Genomic DNA, 21,597 nt, shown 5'->3' on the forward strand with positions numbered 1-21,597 from the left:
TCTTCCCCACAACATGTGCCCACAATGCTAAGAACTTCTCAAACCCAACAAGCTTTTCCATCCTCGGTCCTTCTTGCATTTTTCTCTCTCCCCTTGAACATCCATCCATTCATCCAAGGAGTACCTACTAAATCTCAGGCAGTGGGGTGGGCGTTGGACCCAATTCAGGAGTTATCGGGAAACCTCTTTGACAAACTCTTACCCCTGACCTACGCCCTTCCCTCTCCCCCCACCCCCGTCCCCCTAGCTCTAAATTTAACTCCCAGGACGCCGCTGGTTGGTTCACTCCTCCTCCCACACCCTGTCTAAAGGCCGGGAACAGAATTGTTAGCCCCTCCATCCCCACCCCCATCAAGGTCAAGAAATTGAGGCGGGGGAAGGGGTGAGCATGACCACTCAATCCCCACTTTCTCATCTGAGGAACTAAGGCACGAAACAGGGAGTGCCGGAGGGTACACCGGGCCTGATGTACTAAGACAGAAACCCGGCCTTCCTGCAGTGGGCCGGGTCAGCTCGGATCTCCGCGCGGTCCTGAGTCGCCGCCCCCAACCCAGCCAAGGATTAACTTAGGCGAGCTATCCCGCTCACCACCCCCACCCCTGTCCCTGCCAACGTGGCGGGGAGGGACACAGGACAGAGGGGCAGTCGCTGCGGGGCGGCGCCGGCGCCCGTGCGGAAGAGCCCGTGAGCAGGCGTGAGTGGGTCGGGGGGCTGCGGAGGATCCCACGTGGAAGCAACGTCCTGGAGCTGGGTGGGGCTGCGGCGCGGACTACAAATCCCAGGGGCGTGGGGCGGGAGAGGCGGAAGGGGCGTCCTGGGGCGGGGCGGGACGGGGCACGGCTGAGCGGGACCGGGCGAGGCGGAGCGAGGCTGGAGGCGCGGTAGAGCAGCGAGAGGTTCGCTGGTGCAGCGCACAGGAGACCATGTCCGGGGGCAGCAGCTGCAGCCAGACCCCAAGTCGGGCCATCCCCGCCACTCGCCGGGTGGTGCTCGGCGACGGCGTGCAGCTCCCTCCCGGGGACTACAGCACGACCCCCGGCGGCACACTCTTCAGCACCACCCCGGGAGGTAGGCGCGGGCTTGGGTACACAGCTGGCCGGCTCCTGGGCGGGCGGGAGGATCGGGAATCGCGGATTGGACTGGGTGTCCAGGCTCAAGGGCGCTGTGACTGGAAAGAACGGAGAAGGGGCATCGGGGAGATAGCGAGGGTCATGGAAGTGGCCGCCCGTCTGCCCTCTGAGTGCGTCGTCCAGACCCAGGTTGCAAACTGCCCCGTTCGTTTCCTCTTTCTGTTAGGTGTCAGACAGCTGATACCTAACAAACACGCACGCTTCCAGGACTGCCACATGCCGAGCTGTGCTGCCCCTTGTGGGTGTTGGGGGCGCTCCCGAGGCAGGATAGGGCGGAGTCAGGGTGGCCCACGATCCAGGAGAGGCCTGGCCTGGTGTTTTTATGGAATGGGTATTATCTGTTGGGATAAATGATTCCTGCAGGGCCCTTTTTCCTTTCCGAAGCACCCCTAGTTTTGCGTTGGACACGCGCGCTCTGACGGAGGTTTGGATTTGGGGGGTGCTCGCCTGCTCCAGCAGAGCCTCCCGGGCACCTGTGGCACGTTCCCCATTTACGCGAGTGGGATCTCCGCGGGGGGGCCTGGCGCCACGGGCAGGGCTGTGCAGAAAAACACCTTCTTCTGTCCGGGGAGAGGAGGAGGCACCGTGTGACCTCCCTGGGAGAGGATGAGGAAGAGGAAGCTGAGCTGGCACGGGTAGGGGGAGCAGCCTCAGGCTGCCCTCAGGAGCCTGGCATTCCCTCCCAGCCCCGGAGCCCCAGCGCACAGACGCTGATGAAACCTACGCGCCTGTTTGCATGATGAAACAAATCCTCGTGGCTCTCCACTCCCCTCCCATCCTCGCACTGCCCCCACCCCTTTGACTTCTCTCCCTTCAATCTCCTCCACGCCGCTTTCCAAACTACTCGAAAACGCGACAGATCCTGGCGCTTCACTCGGTGGTGGGCAGAGGCCACATGCTTATTTTCTCAGGCGGCTGTCCTGCCAGCAGCGTGCACGGCCGGATCCGACGTCCTCAACTATTTGATCCAAAACATACACTGTTAGAATGGTTAGGGATCTTGTCCAGCCCTGCTGCCTTATTCTACAGAGCCTGGCATTGAGGCTCCAGAGCTTGAACACGTGTCTATTGCCCATTGTCACACCGTTTTCCCAGATTGGACAAGAAATAGCAACCAGGCAGAGAAGGGAGGAATGCTTCGTTTTCTATTAGAAATGAGCCAAGGAAAAGCTCGCAGGGGCTCTTGTTGCCATTCCCGACTCATCCACTTTCCCTTGCTGGGTCTTTTGTAGTTCATGCTGTTCTCCTTTGTCCCTGTCACAATGGTCTACCAGGACAATTCCTGACAATTTTGGACTTCTTTCAACTGAGGGTGTAAACGTCTGCTGGATTTGTTCAGGGTGGGCCCTGAGGCTGGCCTGAAGGCACAGGTAGTCCTTTTTTGCACCTTTTATTGCTGGATTGTTGGGTCAAATTGGAAGCCACAGATACTGTTTATAGGCACTTCTGGCCCAGGTACCAAGGTTCACACCTGTAATGTCAGCATTTTGGGGAGTCGAGGCAGGAGAATTGCTTGAGGCCAGGAGTTCAAGACCAGCCTGGGCAACATAGTGAGACTCCATCTCTACAAAAAAAAAAAAAAAAAAAAAAAAAAAAAAGATGTCCTAGCTACTACAGAGGCTGAGGCCAGAGGGTCGCTTGAGCCTAGGAGTTGGAGGCTGTAGTGAGCTATGATTGACCACTGCATTCCAGCCTGGGTGACAGAGTGAGACCCTGTCTCTAAAATAAATAATAAACATAAAATATATGAACTTCGAATCCACTTTTCCTTTTTTTTTTTTTTTTTTTTTTTTTTTTGTTGAGACGGAGTCTCGCTCTGTCGCCCAGGCTGGAGTGCAGTGGCGGGATCTCAGCTCACTGCAAGCTCCGCCTCCCGGGTTTACGCCATTCTCCTGCCTCAGCCTCCCAAGTAGCTGGGACTACAGGCGCCCGCCAACTCGCCCGGCTAGTTTTTTGTATTTTTTAGTAGAGACGGGGTTTCGCCGTGTTAGCTAGGTTGGTCTCGATCTCCTGACCTCGCGATCCACCCGTCTCGGCCTCCCAAAGTGCTGGGATTACAGGCTTGAGCCACCGCGCCGGGCCCGAATCCACTTTTCACTTTGGGTTGGGAAGTGGGGAGTAGGCAGGGGGCTGACAGACCACAGCAAATTCCCCTCCTTTTGAAGGTCTTTAGCAGTAGGGGGAGTAGGGAAGGGGCTCTGCATCAGGGCATAGCATGTTTCTGAGATCACTGGAAGAAGCTAGCAGTGCCAGGAGCCTAAAGCCAGCTCACTCTTTGGGTCGTCCAGGTACAGCTCACAGTCCCTAAGCCAGGGAAACCCGGCTTACTTCCACTAAAGTCAAGCAAGCCTGGTCGGCCTCGATTAGCCAAGGTGTGAACTCTTCCTCCAAAGCCCACCTCAGCCCACCTCTGCTAGGGCAGAGAAGCTGAAATGGTCACATTGCAGGACCCTTTTGCTCCAGAGCAGAATACTGTGTCTCAACCTTCCAGGTGCTTGAGGATAACTGGGGGCTTCATTTAAGTGCATATTCTGATTCCGTAGGTGGGGGTGGGGACTAGATTCAGCATTTCTTTTTTTTTTTTTTTTTTTTGAGAAGGGTCTCACTCTGTCGCCTAGGCTGGAGTGCAATGGCGTGATCTCAGCTCACAGCAACCTCCACCTCCCGGATTCAAGCGATCCTCCCACTTCAGCCTCCCCAATAGCTGGGACAACAGGCACATGCCATGCATGCCCGGCTAATTTTTGTATTTTTTGGCAGAGACGGGGATTTCACTGTGTTGGCCAGGCTGGTCTCAAACTCCTGACCTCAAGTGATCTGCCTACCTCGGCCTTCCAGAGTGCTGGGATTACAGGCATGAGTCACCATACCCGGCCTAGATTCAGCATTTCTAACTAGCTCTCAGTGATTGGTGCACATACCACACTCTGAGTACTCAGGAATTAGTGGAACATAACTCCCCTCACCTTTCAGATCTCTGGAGTCTGGCAAAAAAAAAAAAAAAATGATGACTCCATCCAGGTAAACCTTGAGGTTGGGCTCAGCATCCATCTCTAAATCATGGTGTGGAGAGTCAGGCTTTTGATAGAGTGTCTGTATGGCTGTCTGCACCTGCTTACTTATAGGGACTGTCAGCTTCTCAGGAAGAACCACTGGAGTAAGTGCCCACCAGTCACTCCTGCTGGGAATGGCCCTCAAGTGATTGTCCCTGGAGGGAAAGAAGCAGAGTTGGGTTGCGCTGTCTCCATTCCTGTGACTCCAGTTTGCTTTCCTTTTTTTTTTTTTTTTTTTTCCTGAGACAGGGTCTCACTGTGTCACCCAGGCTGGAGTACAGTAACATGAACATAGCTCACTGCAGCCTCAAACTCCTGGGCTCAAGTGATCCTCCTGCCTCAGCCTTGCGAGTAGCTGGGACTATAGGCACGTGCCCCCATGCCCTGCTAATTTTTTGATTTTTTTGTAGAGGCAGGGTCTCTCTGCATTGCCCAGGCTGGCCTCAGACTCCTGGGTTCAAGCAATCCTCCCACCTCGGCCTCCCAAACTGTTGGGATTATAGGCATGAGTCACCTCACCCGGCCTCCAGTTTGCTTTCCGTGGTCATTAACCATTTGCACACTGAGGCTCTGCTGAGGTTAGCTGTCTGGAGTACTTAAGAGAATTTTGCTGAAGGGAGTGTCATGTATGAATATTTGAGTCTTTGGAGTCTTAGAAATATCCAGCAACACCATAAACAACCCATTAGCCAGCAGAACCTTTGAGTGGGTCAGAAAGAAACTTTCCCTTATCGATCTCCACATTCCCAGCTCCGTGTTGCCTGTTTGACTCTGAAGCCTACATACAGGCCTGGATGGCAGTTGTGCCAAAGACCCATACCTGGATAAGGTGAATCCGAGGTGAGCAGGTAGGGCTGCAGGTGTTAATGGCACCCTGTTTGGTTAAGCAAACAAGGTCTGTGCCCAGGAAGCTTACCTTGGAGCAGCTTCCAAGTCTTTGGACATGAAGGAGGCAGTGCTGGGAAGAGGGGGACGTAGGCTAGGCACCGAAGCCAGAGCACAGCCCATGTCCTGAGGCCTTAGTCACATAGAGGGAAGAAGTTATTATTAAGGATGGGTTAAAAGAGCTTGGACATTAATGCAGTGAGGGAGAAACAATGGACCCTCTTCTCACATTTACCTGAGCTTCTTTTTAAAGTGTTTGAAGGAGCCGGGTGCAGTGGCTCACACCTGTAATCCCAGCTACTAGGAAGGCTGGAAGCAGGAAAATTACTTGAGACCAGGAGTTCAAGACCAGCCTGAGCAACATAATGAGACTGTCGGTATAAATTAAATAAATAAAATTTTTAAAGTGTTGGAAGCATTCCACACTGTGTCCCTTATTAAAGATTTGGTGGGGGGGGGGGTTTCCTGGTGTAGAGCACCCCAGACTCCCACCAATCCCCAGACTCCGTTTTATTATTATTATTATTTTGAGATGGAGTTTCGCTCTTGTTACCCAGGCTGGAGCGTAGGATGCAGTGGTGCGATCTTGGCTCACTGCAACCTGCGCCTCCTGGGTTCAATCGATTCTTCTGCCTCAGCCTCCCAAGTAGCTGGGATTACAGGCATCTGCCACCACACATGGCTAATTTTTGTATTTTTATTAGAGACAGGGTTTCATCTTGTTAGTCAGGCTGGTCTCAAACTCCTGACCTCAGGTGATCCACCCGCCTCGGCCTCTCAAAGTGCTACAATTACAGGCCTGAGCCACCACACCCAGCCTTATTATTATTATTATTATTTTATTTTATTTTTGAGGCAGTCTCATTCTGTCGCCCAGGCTAGAGTGCAGTGGCGTGATCTCAGCTCACTGCAACCTCCGCCTGCCAGGTTCAGGCTGATTCTCCTGCCTCAGTCTCCCCAGTAGCTGGGATGACAGGCACATGCCACCATGCCCAGCTAATTATTTATTTATTTATTTATTATTTGTTTGTTCCTTGAGATGGAGTCTTGCTCTGTCGCCCAGGCTGAGTACAATGATGCGATCTTGGCTCACTGCAACCTCCGCTTCCTGGGTTCAAGCAATTCTCCTGCCTCAGCCTCCCAAGTATCTGGGTTTACAGGCGTGCTACCACACCTGGCTAATTTTTTGTATTTTTAGTAGAGACGGGGTTTCACCATGTTGGCCAGGCTGGTCTCGAACTCGTGACCTTGTGATCCACCCGCCTCGGCCTCCCAAAGTGCTGAGATTATTCTATTTTATTTTTGAGGCAGAGTCTCATTCTGTCACCAGGCTGGAGTGCCGTAGCACTATCTCGGCTCCCTGCAGCTTCCGCCTCCTGGGTTCAAGCAATTCTCCTGCCTCGGCCTCCCGAGTAGCTGGGACCACACACCGGGCTATTTATTTTTGTAGAGACAGGGTCATGCTTTGTTTCTGAATCTGACCCTCTAGTTTTTTTATTATTTGAAAGGAGAGGCCAGGTGCAATGGCTCACACATGTAATCCCAACACTTTGGGACGCCGAGCAGATCTCTTGAGGTCAGAAGTTCAAGACCAGCTTGGCCAACATGGTGAAACCCCATCTCTACTGAAAAAACAAACAAAAAAAATTAGCCAGCCCTGGCGTGGGCGCCTGTAATCCCAGCTACTCAGGAGGCTAAGGCATGAGACTCACTCGAATGATTCTGGGTGACAAGAGTGAAACTCCGTCTCAAAAAAAAGAAACGAGAGAGAGAGTTTGATTTTTTTTTCTTCCTAAAAGAGCAAAAAAGTCCTTCATTGCCAAATCTGAGGAAAAGGGTCAGTAGAGCAGTACCGCATTTATCCATTGACATAAAGTAGCGAGGCATTTTCTCATATAGACCTTTATTTTGATGTTCTGGAAGATGAGTTAGGAAGGCACAGCAATATTGTTTCTTTCTTTTTTTCTTTTTTTTAATTTGAGACAGGGTCTCACTTTGTCACCCAGGCTGGAGTGCAGTTGCAGCCTCAACCTCCTGGACTCAAGCGATCCTCCCATCTCAGTCCCAGCCTGTAGCTGGGACTACAGGCGTGCACCACCATGCCCGGCTAATTTTTGTATTTTTTGGTAGAGCTGGGATTTCGCCATGTTGCCCAGGCTGGTCTCAAACTCCTGAACTCAAGTAATCCACCCACCTTGGCCTCCCAACGTTCTGGGATTACAGGCATGCTCCACCATGCCTGGCCTGGGAAGGCACAGCAATATTGAAAAAAAAGGAACATTGCTTTCCAAGGTGAGTTTTTGAAGAAAAAATGTTCAGTTGTGCACATACATTCTTGCCTGTGCCAACAAACCCATGAAAAACCTGTTTCTTTCTGGTCTGACTTAGACCCATGCCTGGGGTCTCTCTCCATTATGATTCATAGCGAATGAATCACACTTATTTGTTTACGTGTTTGTTCCCTAGGTTAGCCAGGAAATTTTTTCAGAGCAGCCTTACTCATCTTTGTATTCACATGACCTAATGCCAGGTCTAATGTCCGGAAGGTGAAGAGTTGAAAAGAATTCTGGAATGAAAGTGTTCCCCTCAGGATAACCTAGTTCTCTTATTTTATTTATTTATTTATTTTTAGACGGAGTCTTGCTCTGTCGCCCAGGCTGGAGTGTAGTGGCGTGATCTCAGCTCACTGTAATCAACTCCCTGGTTCAAGTGATTCTCCTGCCTCACTTCCTGAGTAGCTGGGATTACAAGCACACGCCACCACACCCAGCTAATTTTTGTATTTTTAGTGGAGACAGGGTTTCACCATGTTGGCCAGGCTGGTCTCGATCTCCTGACCTTGTGATCCGTCCGCCTCGACCTCCCAGAGTCCTGGGATTCCAGGCGTGAGCCTCCGCGCCTGGTCAGGATAACCTAGTTTTCTTACCATCAGGCCTCAGTCTCCGCTGGCTTAATGATGATGTTTAAATTTCCTTTTCTGTCCTTTCAGTTGCAGGGTCTAAGTGTTTATCTCAGAATGTCCCAGGGGCAGAAACTTTCTCTGTTTTGATGTTGTTGTTGTCTGTTTTTTGTTTGTTTGTTTGTTTTATGAGACAAAGTCTTACACTGTTGCAGGTTGGAGTACAGTGGCATGATCATGGCTCACTGCAGCCTCAACCCCCTGAGCTCAGCTGATCCTTTTGCCTCAGCCTCCCCAGTAGCTGGGACTACAGGCACACGCCACCAAGCCTGGCTAATCTTTAAATATGTAGTAGAGACAGAGTTTTGTCATGTTGCCCAGGCTAGTCTGGAACTCCTGGGCTCAAGAGATCCACCGCCTCAGCCTCCCAAAACACTGGGATTACACGCATGAACCACTGGACCGGCCAGAGAATAACTTTCTCTGAACCCTCCTACTTACCCTCATACAGATGATCCCCGATTATGATGGTGCGACTACAATTTTTGACCTTACGATGGTGTGAAAGTGATATGTGTTCAGTAGAAATTGTACTTTTTAAAATTGTTTTTAAGACAGAGTCTTATTCTATTACCCATGTTAGAGTGCACAGGCATGATTTCGGCTCATTGCAATCTCCGTCTCTCAGGCTCAAGCAGTCCTCCCACCCCAGCCTCCCAAGTAGCTGGGACTACAGGTGTGTGCCACCACGCCCAGCCTAGAAATTGTACATTGAGTTGTGAATTTTGATCTGTTTCTGGGCCAGCGATATGAGGTACATACTCTCAAGACACTCGGCCGGGACAGTGAGCTGCAGCTCCCATTTAGCCCCACAAACATGAGGACAAATGGCCAGTCACAAGCTTGTCCAACCTGAGGCCCTTGGGCAACATGCGCCCTGGACAGCTTTGAATGAGGCCCAATACAAGTCCGTAAACTTCCTTAAAACATTATGAAATGTCTTTTTTTTTTAAAGCTCAGCCGGAGTGCAATGGCACAATCTCGGCTCACTGCAACCTCCGCCTCCTGGGTTCAAGTGATCCTTCTGCCTCAGCCTCCCGAGTAGCTGGGATTACAGGCATGCGCAACCACGCCCAGCTAATTTTGTATTTTTAGTAGAGACGGTGTTTCTCCATGTTGGTTAGGCTGGTCTCGAACTCCCGGCCTCAGGTGATCTGCCCGCCTCGTCCTCCCAAAGTACTGGGATTACAAGTGTGAGCCACCGCGCCCAGCCAGTGTTAGTGTATTTTACGTGTGGTCCAAGACAATTCTTCTTCCAATGTGGCCCAGGGAAGCCAGAAGATTGGACAGCCCGCTATAGAGTCTATAGTGTGCTGAGTTGCCAGATATTTTGTCCAGCTGCAGGCTAATGTAAGTGTTCTGAGCACATTTAAGGTAGGGAAGGCTAAGGTATAATTAATGTTCAGTCAGTTACGTGTACTGAATGCTTTTTTTTTTTTTTTTTGAGACAGTGTCACTCTGTCGCCCAGGCTAGAGTGCAGTGGTGCAATCTCTGCTCACTGCAACGTCTGCCTCCCAGGTTCAAGCCATTCTCCTGCCTCAGCTTCCCAAGTAGCTGGGATTATAGGCATGTGCCACCACACCCAACTAATTTTGTATTTTTAATAGAGACGGGGTTTCATCATGTTGGTCAGGCTGGTCTCGAACTCCTGACCTCAAGTGATCTGCCCGCCTCAGCCTCCCAAAGTGCTGGAATTATAGGCGTGAGCCACTGCTCCTGGCCCTAAATGCATTTTTGACTTATGATATTTTCTTTTTTTTTTTTTTTTTTTTTTTTGAGACGGAGTCTCGCTCTTTCGCCCAGGCTGGAGTGCAGTGGCCGGATCTCAGCTCACTGCAAGCTCCTGCCTCCCGGGTTTACGCCATTCTCCTGCCTCAGCTTCCCGAGTAGCTGGGACTACAGGCGCCCGCCACCTCGCCCGGCTAGTTTTTTGTATCTTTTAGTAGAGACGGGGTTTCAGCGTTAGCCAGGATGGTCTCGATCTCCTGACCTCGTGATCCGCCCGTCTCGGCCTCCCAAAGTGCTGGGATTACAGGCTTGAGCCACCGCGCCCGGCCTGACTTATGATATTTTCTACGTATGGTGGATTTATTGGGACATACTTCATTTTAAGTCAAGGAACATTTGTATTAAACAGTATCGATGATATTACTTTTCCCAATATTACTGAACGGGGAGTGGATGTGACCTTTTCTTTTAAAACAAAAACAAAAAACTTTTTACAGATAGGGCCTCACCTCGGTGGCCCAGGCTGGAATGCTTATGGGCTGAAGTGCAGTGGCGCAATCACTGCTCACTAACTTTGAGCTCCTCGACTCAAGCAGTCTTCCTGCCTCAGCTTCCCGAGTAGCTGGGACCACAGGCACACACTACCACACCTGGCTAATTTTTATTTTTTGTAGAGATGAGGTCTGTCTATGTTGCCCAGGCTGGTCTTGAACTCGTGGCCTCAAGCACTCCTCCTGCCTCAACCTCCCAAAGCATTGGGATTACAGATGTGAGCCACTGCACCTGGTGACTTTTTCTTATACTGAACAAGTCAGTATTGGGGTCAGGGTCGCAGACACTGGAACTGATGCTCTTTATTTACCTGTTTGCATCCAGCATTGCTGACAAGGCAAGAGTAGATAACTGCTGCCCACTGGCATTTAGGCATGGGCAGCAAAGGGCGCCTTGTAATCTAATGGTTATGCCCATGAAAGCTCATTAAGAGAGCTCAGATACTAGCCCAGAGGAGCAGGGCTTCTTAGCTGCCTAGGGACACTTGGTGAAAATGGTTGTATCAGCTATTGAGTCTTGCTGTGTCACCCCGGCTGGAGTGCAGTGTATAACAAGCCATCCCTAAACAGTAACTAAGCAGCAGCGATTTGTTATTGCTCTCTATCCTTTGGGTTGGTTGGATTATTTGCAGATCTTGCTGAGCTTATTTGTATTGCTGCATACAGTTGATGGCTAGATTGTCCTGGGGTGGAAGCTCCAAGATGGTCTTACCTATACATCTGGGGCATTCATTACTGGGGACGGCTGGAAGCCTGGGAGTTCTCTCTATCCTCTTGGTCTCCCAACATTCCGATCACTCAGTAGTCTAGCTTGAATTTTATTTACATGGTAGTTTCCAAGGCCACTTAAGGCCTAGGCTCAGAAGTCCCATAACATCACTTACCAAGTATCCTATTGGTCAAAGCAAGTCACAGGGCCAGTCCAGATTCAGGGAAAGGAGAAAAAAATGCCTTTTGTTGTTGTTGTTGTTTTAAGATGGAGTCTCCCTCTGTCGCCTGAGTAGCTGGGATTACAAGCAGGCACCACCATGCCCAGCTAATTTTTATATTTTTAGTAGAGACAGGGTTTTACCATGTTGCCCAGGCTGGTCTTGAACTCCTGAGCTCAAGTGATCCACCCACCTCGGCCTCCCAAAGTGCTGGGATTACAGGCATGAGCCATTGCACCTGGCCTTTTTTGTTTGCTTGTTTGTTTGACAGAATCTGGCTCTGTCGCCCAGGCCAGAGTGCGGTGGCACGATCTCAGCTCACTGCAACCTCCACCTCCCGGGTTCAAGTGATTCTCTTGCCTCAGCCTCCCAAGTAGTGGGGATTACAGGCGCCTGCCACCACTCCTGGCTAATTTTTGTATTTTTAGTAGAGACGGGGTTTTGCCATGTTGGCCAGGCTGGTCTCGAACTTCTAACCTCAGGCAATCTGCCTACCTTGGCTTCCCAAAGCACTGGGATTCAGGCGTGAGCCACGATGCCTGGCAGGAAATACATGCCTTTTAATGAGAGAAGCTACATGTGCAAACAGGAATGGGAGGAGTGGTAGGAGCCACATTTTCAAATAATCCTCCACGAGGGCCAGACCTCAAAGCATGGGTCTTAGAGGGAAGGTGCTGCCCATCCTGATGTGTGGCCAGCAGAGCCAGGACCAGGTACAGAAGCCGAGTGGAATCACAACCATGTGAATCAGGGTTAAAGAACAAAGGACACCTTCCTGAAGGTACTGACTCATAGATCCCATACCCTGTTCTCACGGCCTTATGATCACCTCCACAAAGCAAACCACACAAGGTCAGGTGCAGTAATTCATGCCTGTAATCCCAGCACTGTGGGAACCCAAGGCGGGTGGATTGCTTGAGGCCAGGAGTTCAAGACCAACTTGGGCAAATAGTGAGACCCTGTCTTTACAAAAAAAATTTAAAAACTAGCCAGGTGTAGTGGCGTGCACCTGTAGTCCTAGTTACTCGGGAAGCTGAGGTAGAAGGCTCTCTGGAGCCCAGGAATTTGAGGTTACGGTGAGCTGTGATCATGCCACTGCACTCCAGCCTATGTAACAGAGTGAGACCCTGTCCCAGGAAAAAAAAAAAAAAAGCAAACCACATAGGTGACATAGGTGGCCATGATGCTAGACCACTAAGCAATATATTACTCTTTGTGTTGTGCCTTCATTGCAGGCCACCACCCAAACCATCTCCTCTTCCCCCTCCAAGCGTCCTACAGGCCAGGCTTTGGCAACACTCTTCAGGGGAGCCCACACCTGCCCTGCTGGACCCAGCACTCCCTGCAATAGGATAGACTCATATGTCTGTGCCCAGCAGTACAACACCAGGCAGGAATGAGAATAGCAGAGGGTGCAGTCAGGCTCAGTACTCCCTTTGGTTTGGAAGTGGAAAATGTGGAGGTCTCTTGCCTTAAGGAGTGTGTATGTGAGTGTGTGGTGTAAACAGATTTCTCTCTTCTGCCCTTCTGAACACAAGGGTAGAGCGGGACCTGCATTAGTTTACTATGGCTGCCATAACAAAATAGCACAGATTGGGTGCTTTAAACAAAATGAATTCTCTCCCAGTTCTGGAGGCTGGAAGTCCAAGATCAAAGTGCCAGCAAGGCTGGGTTCTGAGGCCCTTCTCCTTGGCTTGCAGATGGCCACCTTCTCCCTGTGTCTGCACATGGGCCTTCCTCTGTCTGCATCCAAATCTCTTCTCATAAGGACCTCAGTCAGATTGGATTAGGGCTCCACCCTAACAGCCTCATTTTAATTTAATTATCCCTTTAAAGACTTTATCTTCGAATACAGTTAGTTACATTCCGAGGTACTGGGGTTGGGCTTCAACATAAGAGTTTTGGGGGCAGGCTGAGCATGGTGGCTCATGCCTGTAATCCCAGCACTTTGGGAGGTCAAGGCAGGTGGATCACTTGAGGTCAGAAGTTCAAGACCAGCCTGGCCAACATGGCAAAACTCTGTCTCTACTGAAAATACAAAAAATTACCCAGGCATGGTGGCGGGTGCCTGTAATCTCAGCTACCAGGAGGAGGCTGAGGCAGGAGAATCTCTGGAACTGGGGAGGTGGAGGCTGCAGTGACCTAAAATCATGCCACTGAACTCCACTCTGGGTGACAGAGTGAGACCCCATCTCACACACACACACAAAAGTTTTTGGGAGAGATGCTATTCAACTATTCAGCTTATAACAGGGCCATTCGCCTTTCCAACTGGGACAGCAGGAACTGCTGTTTCTAATGGGAGGCATTTCAGAAGGGCATTCCCTATTGGTAATGAATTTCAGAGGCAGCTTTACCCATAGGGTACATTTGAAGTGTTTGGGAGGAGATGAAGGGGAGGAGCTTGGCCAGCAATCAGAATAATTAGCTCAGCTATTTTGTTCTGAAAGTCTCTGTCAAAGTCAAGTTTTCTTTTCTTTTTTCCTCTTTCTTTTTGTTTTTTGAGACGGAGGCTCGCTCTGTTGCCCAGGCTGGAGTGTAGTGGTGCTGATCTTGGCTCACTGCAACCTCCGCCTCCCAGGTTCAAGCGATTCTCCTGCCTCAGCCTCCTGAGTAGGTGGGACCACAGGTGCACACCACCACACCCGGCTAATTTTTGTATTTTTAGTAGAGATGGGGTTTCACTATGTTGGCCAGGCTGGTCTTGAACTCCTGACCTCAGGTGATCCACCTGGCTTGGCCTCCCAAAGTGCTGGGATTACAGGTGTGAACCACCACGCCCAGCCTGAAGCCAATTTTCAAAGAAACTGACCTATTCCCTCCCATGCCAGAGCCTCAGAGGGAGAGGCTGCCGATCGTCCCCATCTGGTATCCAGCAGCTTCATAAGACCCCTGGCCCCTGAGAAATGTTGGGATCTTGGTTCTCTTTGTGGAGGTGGGTGGTTGGGGGGCAGAGGTAAAGAAAAGTCTTGGACTGAGTGTGCTCTGCATCTCTCACCAAGACTTCCCCCCTGGCAGTTCTGTCCTGCTTGTTAAATAGACCATCCAGCCAGAAAAGCCACCCAGATACATGCGATTCCTCCCTGGACTGTGTGACGAGGAGGGAGGGAAGACCGAGATTCTGGCGTGCCGGCATGTTTACCTCCAGGTTGACAGGGAGCTGCTGCTCAGACCTGGAGTTCAGATTGTCCAGGGTGTTTTGCTCACTGGCTGTTGGCTTGGATCTGAGCACAAGCATTTGAACCTCCCCCACCCCGGCCCTGTTGTGAAATGCTCTCCCTCTCCCTGGAATGGAAACAGCAGTTCTAGGAATTCCATCCTCGTACTCTCACTAAGCCTCACGTCCCCCCATCCAGGGGAAGAATGCTTCTGCCAAAGGAACCCCAGGGGAAAGTGAGGGCCATGCGCAGCTCAGTTTACAGAAGTCCTGTCCAGCCGCAGAGTATGGGCACTGGAGGGCTATGGGGAAGCGCTCAAGGCAGGGAACATCCTGTTCTGACAAGCACCCAGAAGTCTAAGACCTCTTAATTTTTCCAGCTGAGAGTGTTAGCTAAGGGGTGGTAGCCTGGTCTGCTTTACTAATTTTATTTTATTTTGTGGAGACAGGGTCTCACTCTGTCACCCAGGCTGGAGTACAGTAGCATGATCCTAGCTCATTGCAGCCTCAAACTCCTGGGCTAAAGCGATCCTCCTGCCTCAGCCTCTGCAGTAGCTGGGACCATAGGCATACGCCATCATGCCAGGCTACTTTTTAAATTTTTTTGTAGAGACGGGGGTCTCACTGTGTTGCCCAGTCTGGTCTCAAGCTCCTGGCCTCAAGCAATCCTCATGCCTTGGCCTCCCAAAACACTATAATTGCAGGCATGATCCAGCCGTGCTAATTTTAAACAGTAGCAGGCATTTGGGATTGGAGTCAAGGTGGATTAGGTTGGCCTCTGGACGGCTGTAAAGGGACAGCCTTTCTGGGCCTCAGTTTCCTCTTCTGCAAGGCGAGGCTCCTACGTGGGGAGTTGTAAGGGGGAATAAGACCTAGCACATCAGGCTGTGAGCACAGACCAGAGGGAATGACGGATGGCAACCACGATTGCTGTATGCACCTCGCCTGAAAATCTAAGCCTTCATTCATGCAGCCCTCCAGTGCTCCTTGGCCTCCAAATATGCTTCCTGTTCCCGGCTCGTGACATCTTTCTTTGGTTGTGTGTGTTCTCCCAAGTGATTTTCTCTTTAACAACAATTATGTGAGTGTCACTTTATTCTCATACAAAGAATCTTGATGTTCTTTATTTTTTTAAATCTTCACGATACTCCTCTGAGGTGTGGATTTTGTTATTCCCTCCCTCTTATAACTGAGGAATGAAAGTTCAAGTTGGAGTTCAGGGACTGGTATGTGGCAAGCCCAGGTTTGAGGCCAGAACATCTGCCTCCAAGCACTATGCTATTTGTACATTAAGTACCTGCCAACAAGGAGATCCTAAAAATAAATGGCATATGCCTAGTGCTTTCAAAATAGTTTGAATGAGCCTAGTACAATGCCCTTGTTTTACAGATGAGGAAACTAGAACCTAAGGGAATGTCTCTGTGGCTTTATTTATTGTAATCCCAGAACTTTGGGAGGCTGAGGTGGGGGGATTGCTTGAGCCTACAAGTTCAAGACCAGCCAAGGCAATATGACAAAACCTTATCTACAAAAAAAAAAAAAAAAAAAAAAAAAAGGCCAGGTGCGGTGGCTCACGCCTGTAATCCTAGCACTTTGGGAGGCTGAGGCAGGCGAATCACGAGGTCGAGAGATCAAGACCATCCTGGCTAACACAGTGAAACCCCGTCTCTACTAAAAATACAAAAAAATTAGCCAGGCGTGGTGGTGGGCGCCTGTAGTCCCAACTACTCAGGAGGCTGAGGCAGGAGAATGGCGTGAACCCTGGCAGGTGGAGCTTGCGGTGAGCAAGATTGCACTCCAGCCTGGGCGACAGAGCGAGACTCTGTCTCAAAAGAAAAAAAAAAAATTAGCTGGGCAGGGATGTTGCATGCCTATAGTCCCAGCTACTTGGGAAGCTGAGGCAAGAGGATCACTTGAGCCCAGGAGGCAGAAGTTGCAGTAAGTCAAGATTACACTATTGTTCTCCAGCCTGGGCAATAGAGCGAGACTCTATCTCAGAAAATAATAATAATGATAATTAACAAAAAATATTTATTTACTTATTTTTAGAGACAGATCTTGTTCTGTCTCCCAGGCTACCATGCAGTGGTAACATTGTAGTTCCCTGCAACCTTGAATTCTGGGTTCAAGCCATCCTCCTGCCTCAGCCTCCTGAGTAACTGGGACTGCAGACATGCACCACTACACCTGGCTAATTTTTTTATGTGTTTGTTTGAGACGGAGTCTTGCTGTCACCCAAGCTGGAGTGAAATGGTGCAATTTTGGCTCACTGCAACCTCTGCCTGGATTCAATCGATTCTCCTGCCTCAGCCTCCCAAGTAACTGGGATTACAGGCGTCCGCCACCACACCCAGCTAATTTTTGTATTTTTAATAGAGACAGAGTTTCATCATGTTGGTCAGGCTGGTCTCAAACTCCTGACCTCAAGTAATCCACCTGCCTTGGCCTCCCAATGTGCTGGGATTACAGGCATGAGCCACCCCACCCGGCCTACCCCTGGCTAATTTTTAACTTCTTTTGTAGAGATGAGATCATGATTTTTTATCCATGCTGGTCTTGAACCCCTCCGTTGCTTTATACATTGAAAGCAAACTGCTGTCACCACAAAACATGCCTTGAAAACAAAATATCATTCCTATATTTGGTGCACATCTGGAGTTTAAAATCCTGAAGGATACTGGCTAGCAAATATGCTGAAGTTCATGATGGTTCTTGGTTTCCATGGACCTAAAAAGGAGGGAGGACGCCCTCACTCTGTCCCTTCCAAGTCTCTCTCCTGAGTTGCTTACCTGTCCTCTGATTTGTCCCTGCTTTGACTGATAATTGGTTGCTGGTATGGATGGCACTGAATAAATGGTGAAATATGTCACCGGGACCCTGCAGGTCATGATAATAACTAGAATTGTATGGGGCTTCTATTGTATCAGCCACTGTTCAAATCCACACAGTAACCCTATGAAGTTGGCACTATCGTCATCATCATCATCATTGTCATCACCAATCTGGAGAAGCAGAAACTGAGGCACAAAGAGTTTAAGTCGTAACTTGCCCAGAGTCGTGAGAGCTAGCAAGTGGAATGACAGAGCTGGGTTTCCAAAGGATTTCAGGTAGAATGAGCCTCAGTTATTGTCCCCCGATAGTTCAAGACCGAACCTTGACCTCTACCCCCCAGCAAGCGATGGGCTGGATCCCATCTACACAAATGGTTTGAGGTGTAGGGGTGCTCCTCTCTTCTTTCCCTCCCCTGCTGGGAGGCAGGGTTCTGGGTTTCCCTGCTCTGCATCTCTGGGTTGGCAATCAAGGTCAGCCTTAGCTCACCTCCCTCACCTCTTGGGCACTGCAGAACTGGGGTGAGATGGATGTTTCTCTGGACCAGGGGTTTAGGGTCACGCTGCTTGGAAGCAGGAAGATGGAGGACTTGGGATCTGTGTCCCTCGGTGGTCTCACCACTTACGCCTGTCTGTGGACTTCATACACTTGGCTGTAATCACGTGTTTACAGGTCTTTCCCGACTAAATTAGGTAAGGTTTAGATCTAGGTGCTTTCACTACATCTGACTTTTTTAAATCCCTAGCACCTCGCATGGTGCTAGTACAAAGTAGAGGTTCAGTGAGTAAATAAATGAGACCAGCACACCTACTTTCAGGAAAAAGGATTGAGCAAAGACTGGCAAATATGTGGATGAGGATTAACACTTTTGTCCCCGGATTGCAGTAGTCTCTATACTTGAATACAGTTCATGGGAGTTAAGGTGTAATGTAGGTTTTTTTTTTTTTTTTTTTTTTTTGAGACAGAGTCTCACTCTCTTGCCCAGGCTGGAGTGCAGTGGCATGATCTCGGCTCACTGCAACATCTGCCTCCCGGGTTCAAGCAGTTTTCCTGCCTCAGCCTCCCGAGTAGCTGGGATTACAGGCGCATGCCACCACGCCCAGCTAATTTTTGTATTTTTAGTAAAGACAGGGCTTTGCCATGTTGGCCAGGCTGGTCTCGAACTCCTGACCTCGGGTGATCCACCCACCTTGGCCTCCCAAAGCCCTGGGATTACAGGCATGAGCCCCTGCGCCCAGCCTGAATCTCTTTTTTGGTAAATGAGGTTTTTTTTTACCTCTGTATTTTCTCTCTTCCTCTCCCCTCATTGTCCCAGTAAAATTACATTTCAAAGTTTTAAAAAAAATCCAGCCAGGTGCAGTGGCACACACCTGTAATCCCAGCTCCTCAGGAGGCTGAGGCGGGAAGATCACTTGAGTCCAGAAGTTTGAGTCTAGCCTGGGCAACATAGCAAGATTCTGTCTTTAAGGAAAACAAAAAACAAAAACAGGCTGGGTGCAGTGGATTGCTGGAGACCAGGAGTTCCAGCCCACCCTAGGCAACATGGTAAAACCCTGTCTCTACAAAAAAAATATACAAAAATTAGCCGGGTGTGGTGACACATGCCTGTAGTCTCAGCTGCTCAGGAAGCTGAGGTGGGAGGATCACCTGAGCCCGGAGGTCCAAGGTTGCAGTGAGCCACGATGGCACCACTGCACTTCAGCCTGAGTGACAGAGCAAGACCCTGTCTCAAAAAAAAAAAGAAAAAAAATTTAAATTAAAATTAAAAGTAAATATTTGTTGTTTTTATTATTATGATTCTTGAGCCAAGTAATCTATAATAATAGCATTTCCATTTATAATTTTTTTTGTAAAAGCAGAGTTAATAAATGCTTTGTTTTAAAAATGTGCTTGGTTTTCATTTAGGTTTTCCCAAACCTTCCAGAAGGTCTTGCACACAGTCATAGTAAGGTCTTGCACACAGTCGGACTTCTAGATTTATCTGCCCATTTTTTCCTTCTCTCCTGAATTAAGACAAGATTTGTAGTGACGGTTTGGCTGCTCCAGCCCTGCCACACAACTGTCAATGTGGGGTTCCCTGAAGCCCTAGTCTTTCTATAATTTTGGCAGAACACGTCTTACTGTATTATTTCTGAAATGTCTCTATGGCCAGGCATGGTGGCTCACACCTGTAATCCCAGCACTTTGGGAGGCTGAGACGGGAGGATCATTTGCAACCAGGGGTTTGAGACCAGCCTGGCCAACATAGCAAGACCCTGTCTCTAAAAATAAAATTTAATTTAATTTAAAGAAAAAGAGAGAAGTATCTCTGTTATACTTTTACTTGATTTGTGTTTGGCTGGGGATAAGATGCAGGTTGAAATGAATTTTCCTTCAGATTGTGAAGGCATCGAGGCACTGTTTGCAGGCTTCCAATCTTGCCATTTAAGACATTTTATGCCCTTCTCATTCCCTGTCCTTCTATATACCTGAAAATCCTATAAAGGATTTTCTCTTTATCTCTAGTACTGTGAATTTCACAATGATGTTAACTGAGTGTTTTGAATTCATTGCGCTACTTACTGAAAGAGGAGCTTCAATTTCAGAAAAATTTCCGTCTTCTTTTTTTTTTTTTTTTTTTTGCAGCCTCCTCCTTGTGGGCTTAAGCAGTCTTCCTGCCTCAGCCTCCCGAGTAGCTGGGATTATAGGCACATGCCACCATGCCCGGCTAATTTTTGTATTTTTGGTAAAGATGGGTTTTCACCATGTTATCCAGGCTGCTCTTAAACTCTTGATCTCAAGTGATCTACCCACCTCGGCCTCCCAAAGTGCTGGGATTACAGGCGTGAGCTACGAACACCCAGCCTTTCTTCATATTTTTAAAGTAAATTCCCTTTTATTAGTTTCTCTTTTCTCTTTCTAGACTTACTGCCATCCAATATTGGACCCCTAATTTATTATCTTTTTGCCTGTTGTTCATCTCTTGTCCTTTTGTTTTTCTTTTTTTTTTTTTTTTGAGATGGAATCTTGCACCGTCCCCAGGCCAGAGTGCAGTGGCACAATCTTGGCTCACTGCAGCCTCCACCTCCTGGGTTCAAGCAGTTCTCATGCCTCAGCCTCCTGAATAACTGGACTACAGGTGTGCATCACCACACCCAGCTAATGTTTTGTATTTTTGGTAGAGACGGGGTTTCACCATGTTGGCCAGGCTGGTCTTGAACTCCTAACCTCATGTGATCCCCCCGCCTCAGCCTCCCAAAGTGTTGGGATTGTATACGTGAACCACCGCACCCATCCTCTTTTGTTTTTCTTTAAGGTTTTCTGCTTCCTTTATTACCTGTTTCCTCCTGTTGGTTTGCTTAGATTGTTTATTTTTTGACACAGGGTTTCACTCTGTCACTCAAACTGGAGTACAGTGGCTCTATCTTAGCTCACTGCAGCCTTGGACCTCCTGGGCTCTGGCTGATCCTCCCACCTCTGCCTCCTGGGTAGCTGGAACTACAGGCGTGTGCCACCACACTTGGCTAATTTTTGTCCTTTTTGTAAAGACAGGATTTCACCGTGTTGCTCAGGCTGGTCTCAAACTCCTGGGCTCAAGCAATCAGCCTGCCTTGGTCTTTCCTTTCTTTTTTTTTTTTGAAAAACAGGGTCTCGCTCTTTCGCGCAGGCTACGGTGCAATGGCATGATTATAGCTCACTGCAGCCTCAACTTCCTGGGCTCAACTGATCCTCCCACCTCAGCCTTCCAGAGTGTTGGGATTACTTATAGGTGTGAGCCACTGCACCAGGCCTGGCTGTTTTTATTTAAGGGTGGGGAACTCAGGAGCTGACCAGGAGTCCCTTGTGAGGCCCAGAGACTGATGGGTTCCATTTGGTGGCTAGCTGGTTTTATTCACTGCGGACCCCCGTGCCACAATCAGTTTCTGTAGGTCTTTATCTTCACTCTTTATTCTGAAGCAGGGGAAAGGAGAGGGCTTAATTAAGGCTCACCATTCAGGAGGTCAACTTTAATTTCCCTGTCACCCCTCTCCTTGGGGCAAGGGACACCTGGCACCCCTCTGGTAAGTTTGCTCAAGAGAGTAAACCTCAGGGCAGCTGCTAGATGCTGGTAAGAACCTGGGGTTTCCATTTTCCATACAGACTTCCAAGCAGTCTCCTTGTTATCAGCCCCCATCCCCAGATTCCATGCTGTGCCTAATTCCTGAACCTTCCTGGGGTTCTCTGGGGCAAGCGGAGAACTTGCTCCACCCCCATCTCCCTGCATTTCAGTGTCACCCGCTTGCTCCCCTTGAGATCGTTGACTGCTCCTCTACTTGCTTCTGTCTTTACCTGTTGTGATTTGGGGTGACAGTTGGAGCTCTCCCTTCATCCAGGTTGGAGAACGTGCTTGTACTTC

At 49.4% G+C, this 21,597-nt stretch overlaps 1 protein-coding gene across 1 annotated transcript in view; it reads left to right on the forward strand.

The window, feature by feature from the left end:
• Positions 1-670: 670 nt before the first annotated feature.
• EIF4EBP1 (eukaryotic translation initiation factor 4E binding protein 1) overlaps positions 671-21,597 on the forward strand; it is a 30,273-nt gene continuing 9,346 nt past the window's right edge. Inside the window, exon 1 of the mRNA XM_010385297.2 lies at positions 671-1,068. Coding sequence (XP_010383599.1) covers positions 924-1,068 — 145 coding nt within the window. The 5' untranslated portion in view covers positions 671-923. The remainder of the gene's footprint in view (positions 1,069-21,597) is intronic.

Source organism: Rhinopithecus roxellana, chromosome 9, assembly GCF_007565055.1.
Source record: "Rhinopithecus roxellana isolate Shanxi Qingling chromosome 9, ASM756505v1, whole genome shotgun sequence".
NCBI lineage: Eukaryota > Metazoa > Chordata > Mammalia > Primates > Cercopithecidae > Rhinopithecus > Rhinopithecus roxellana.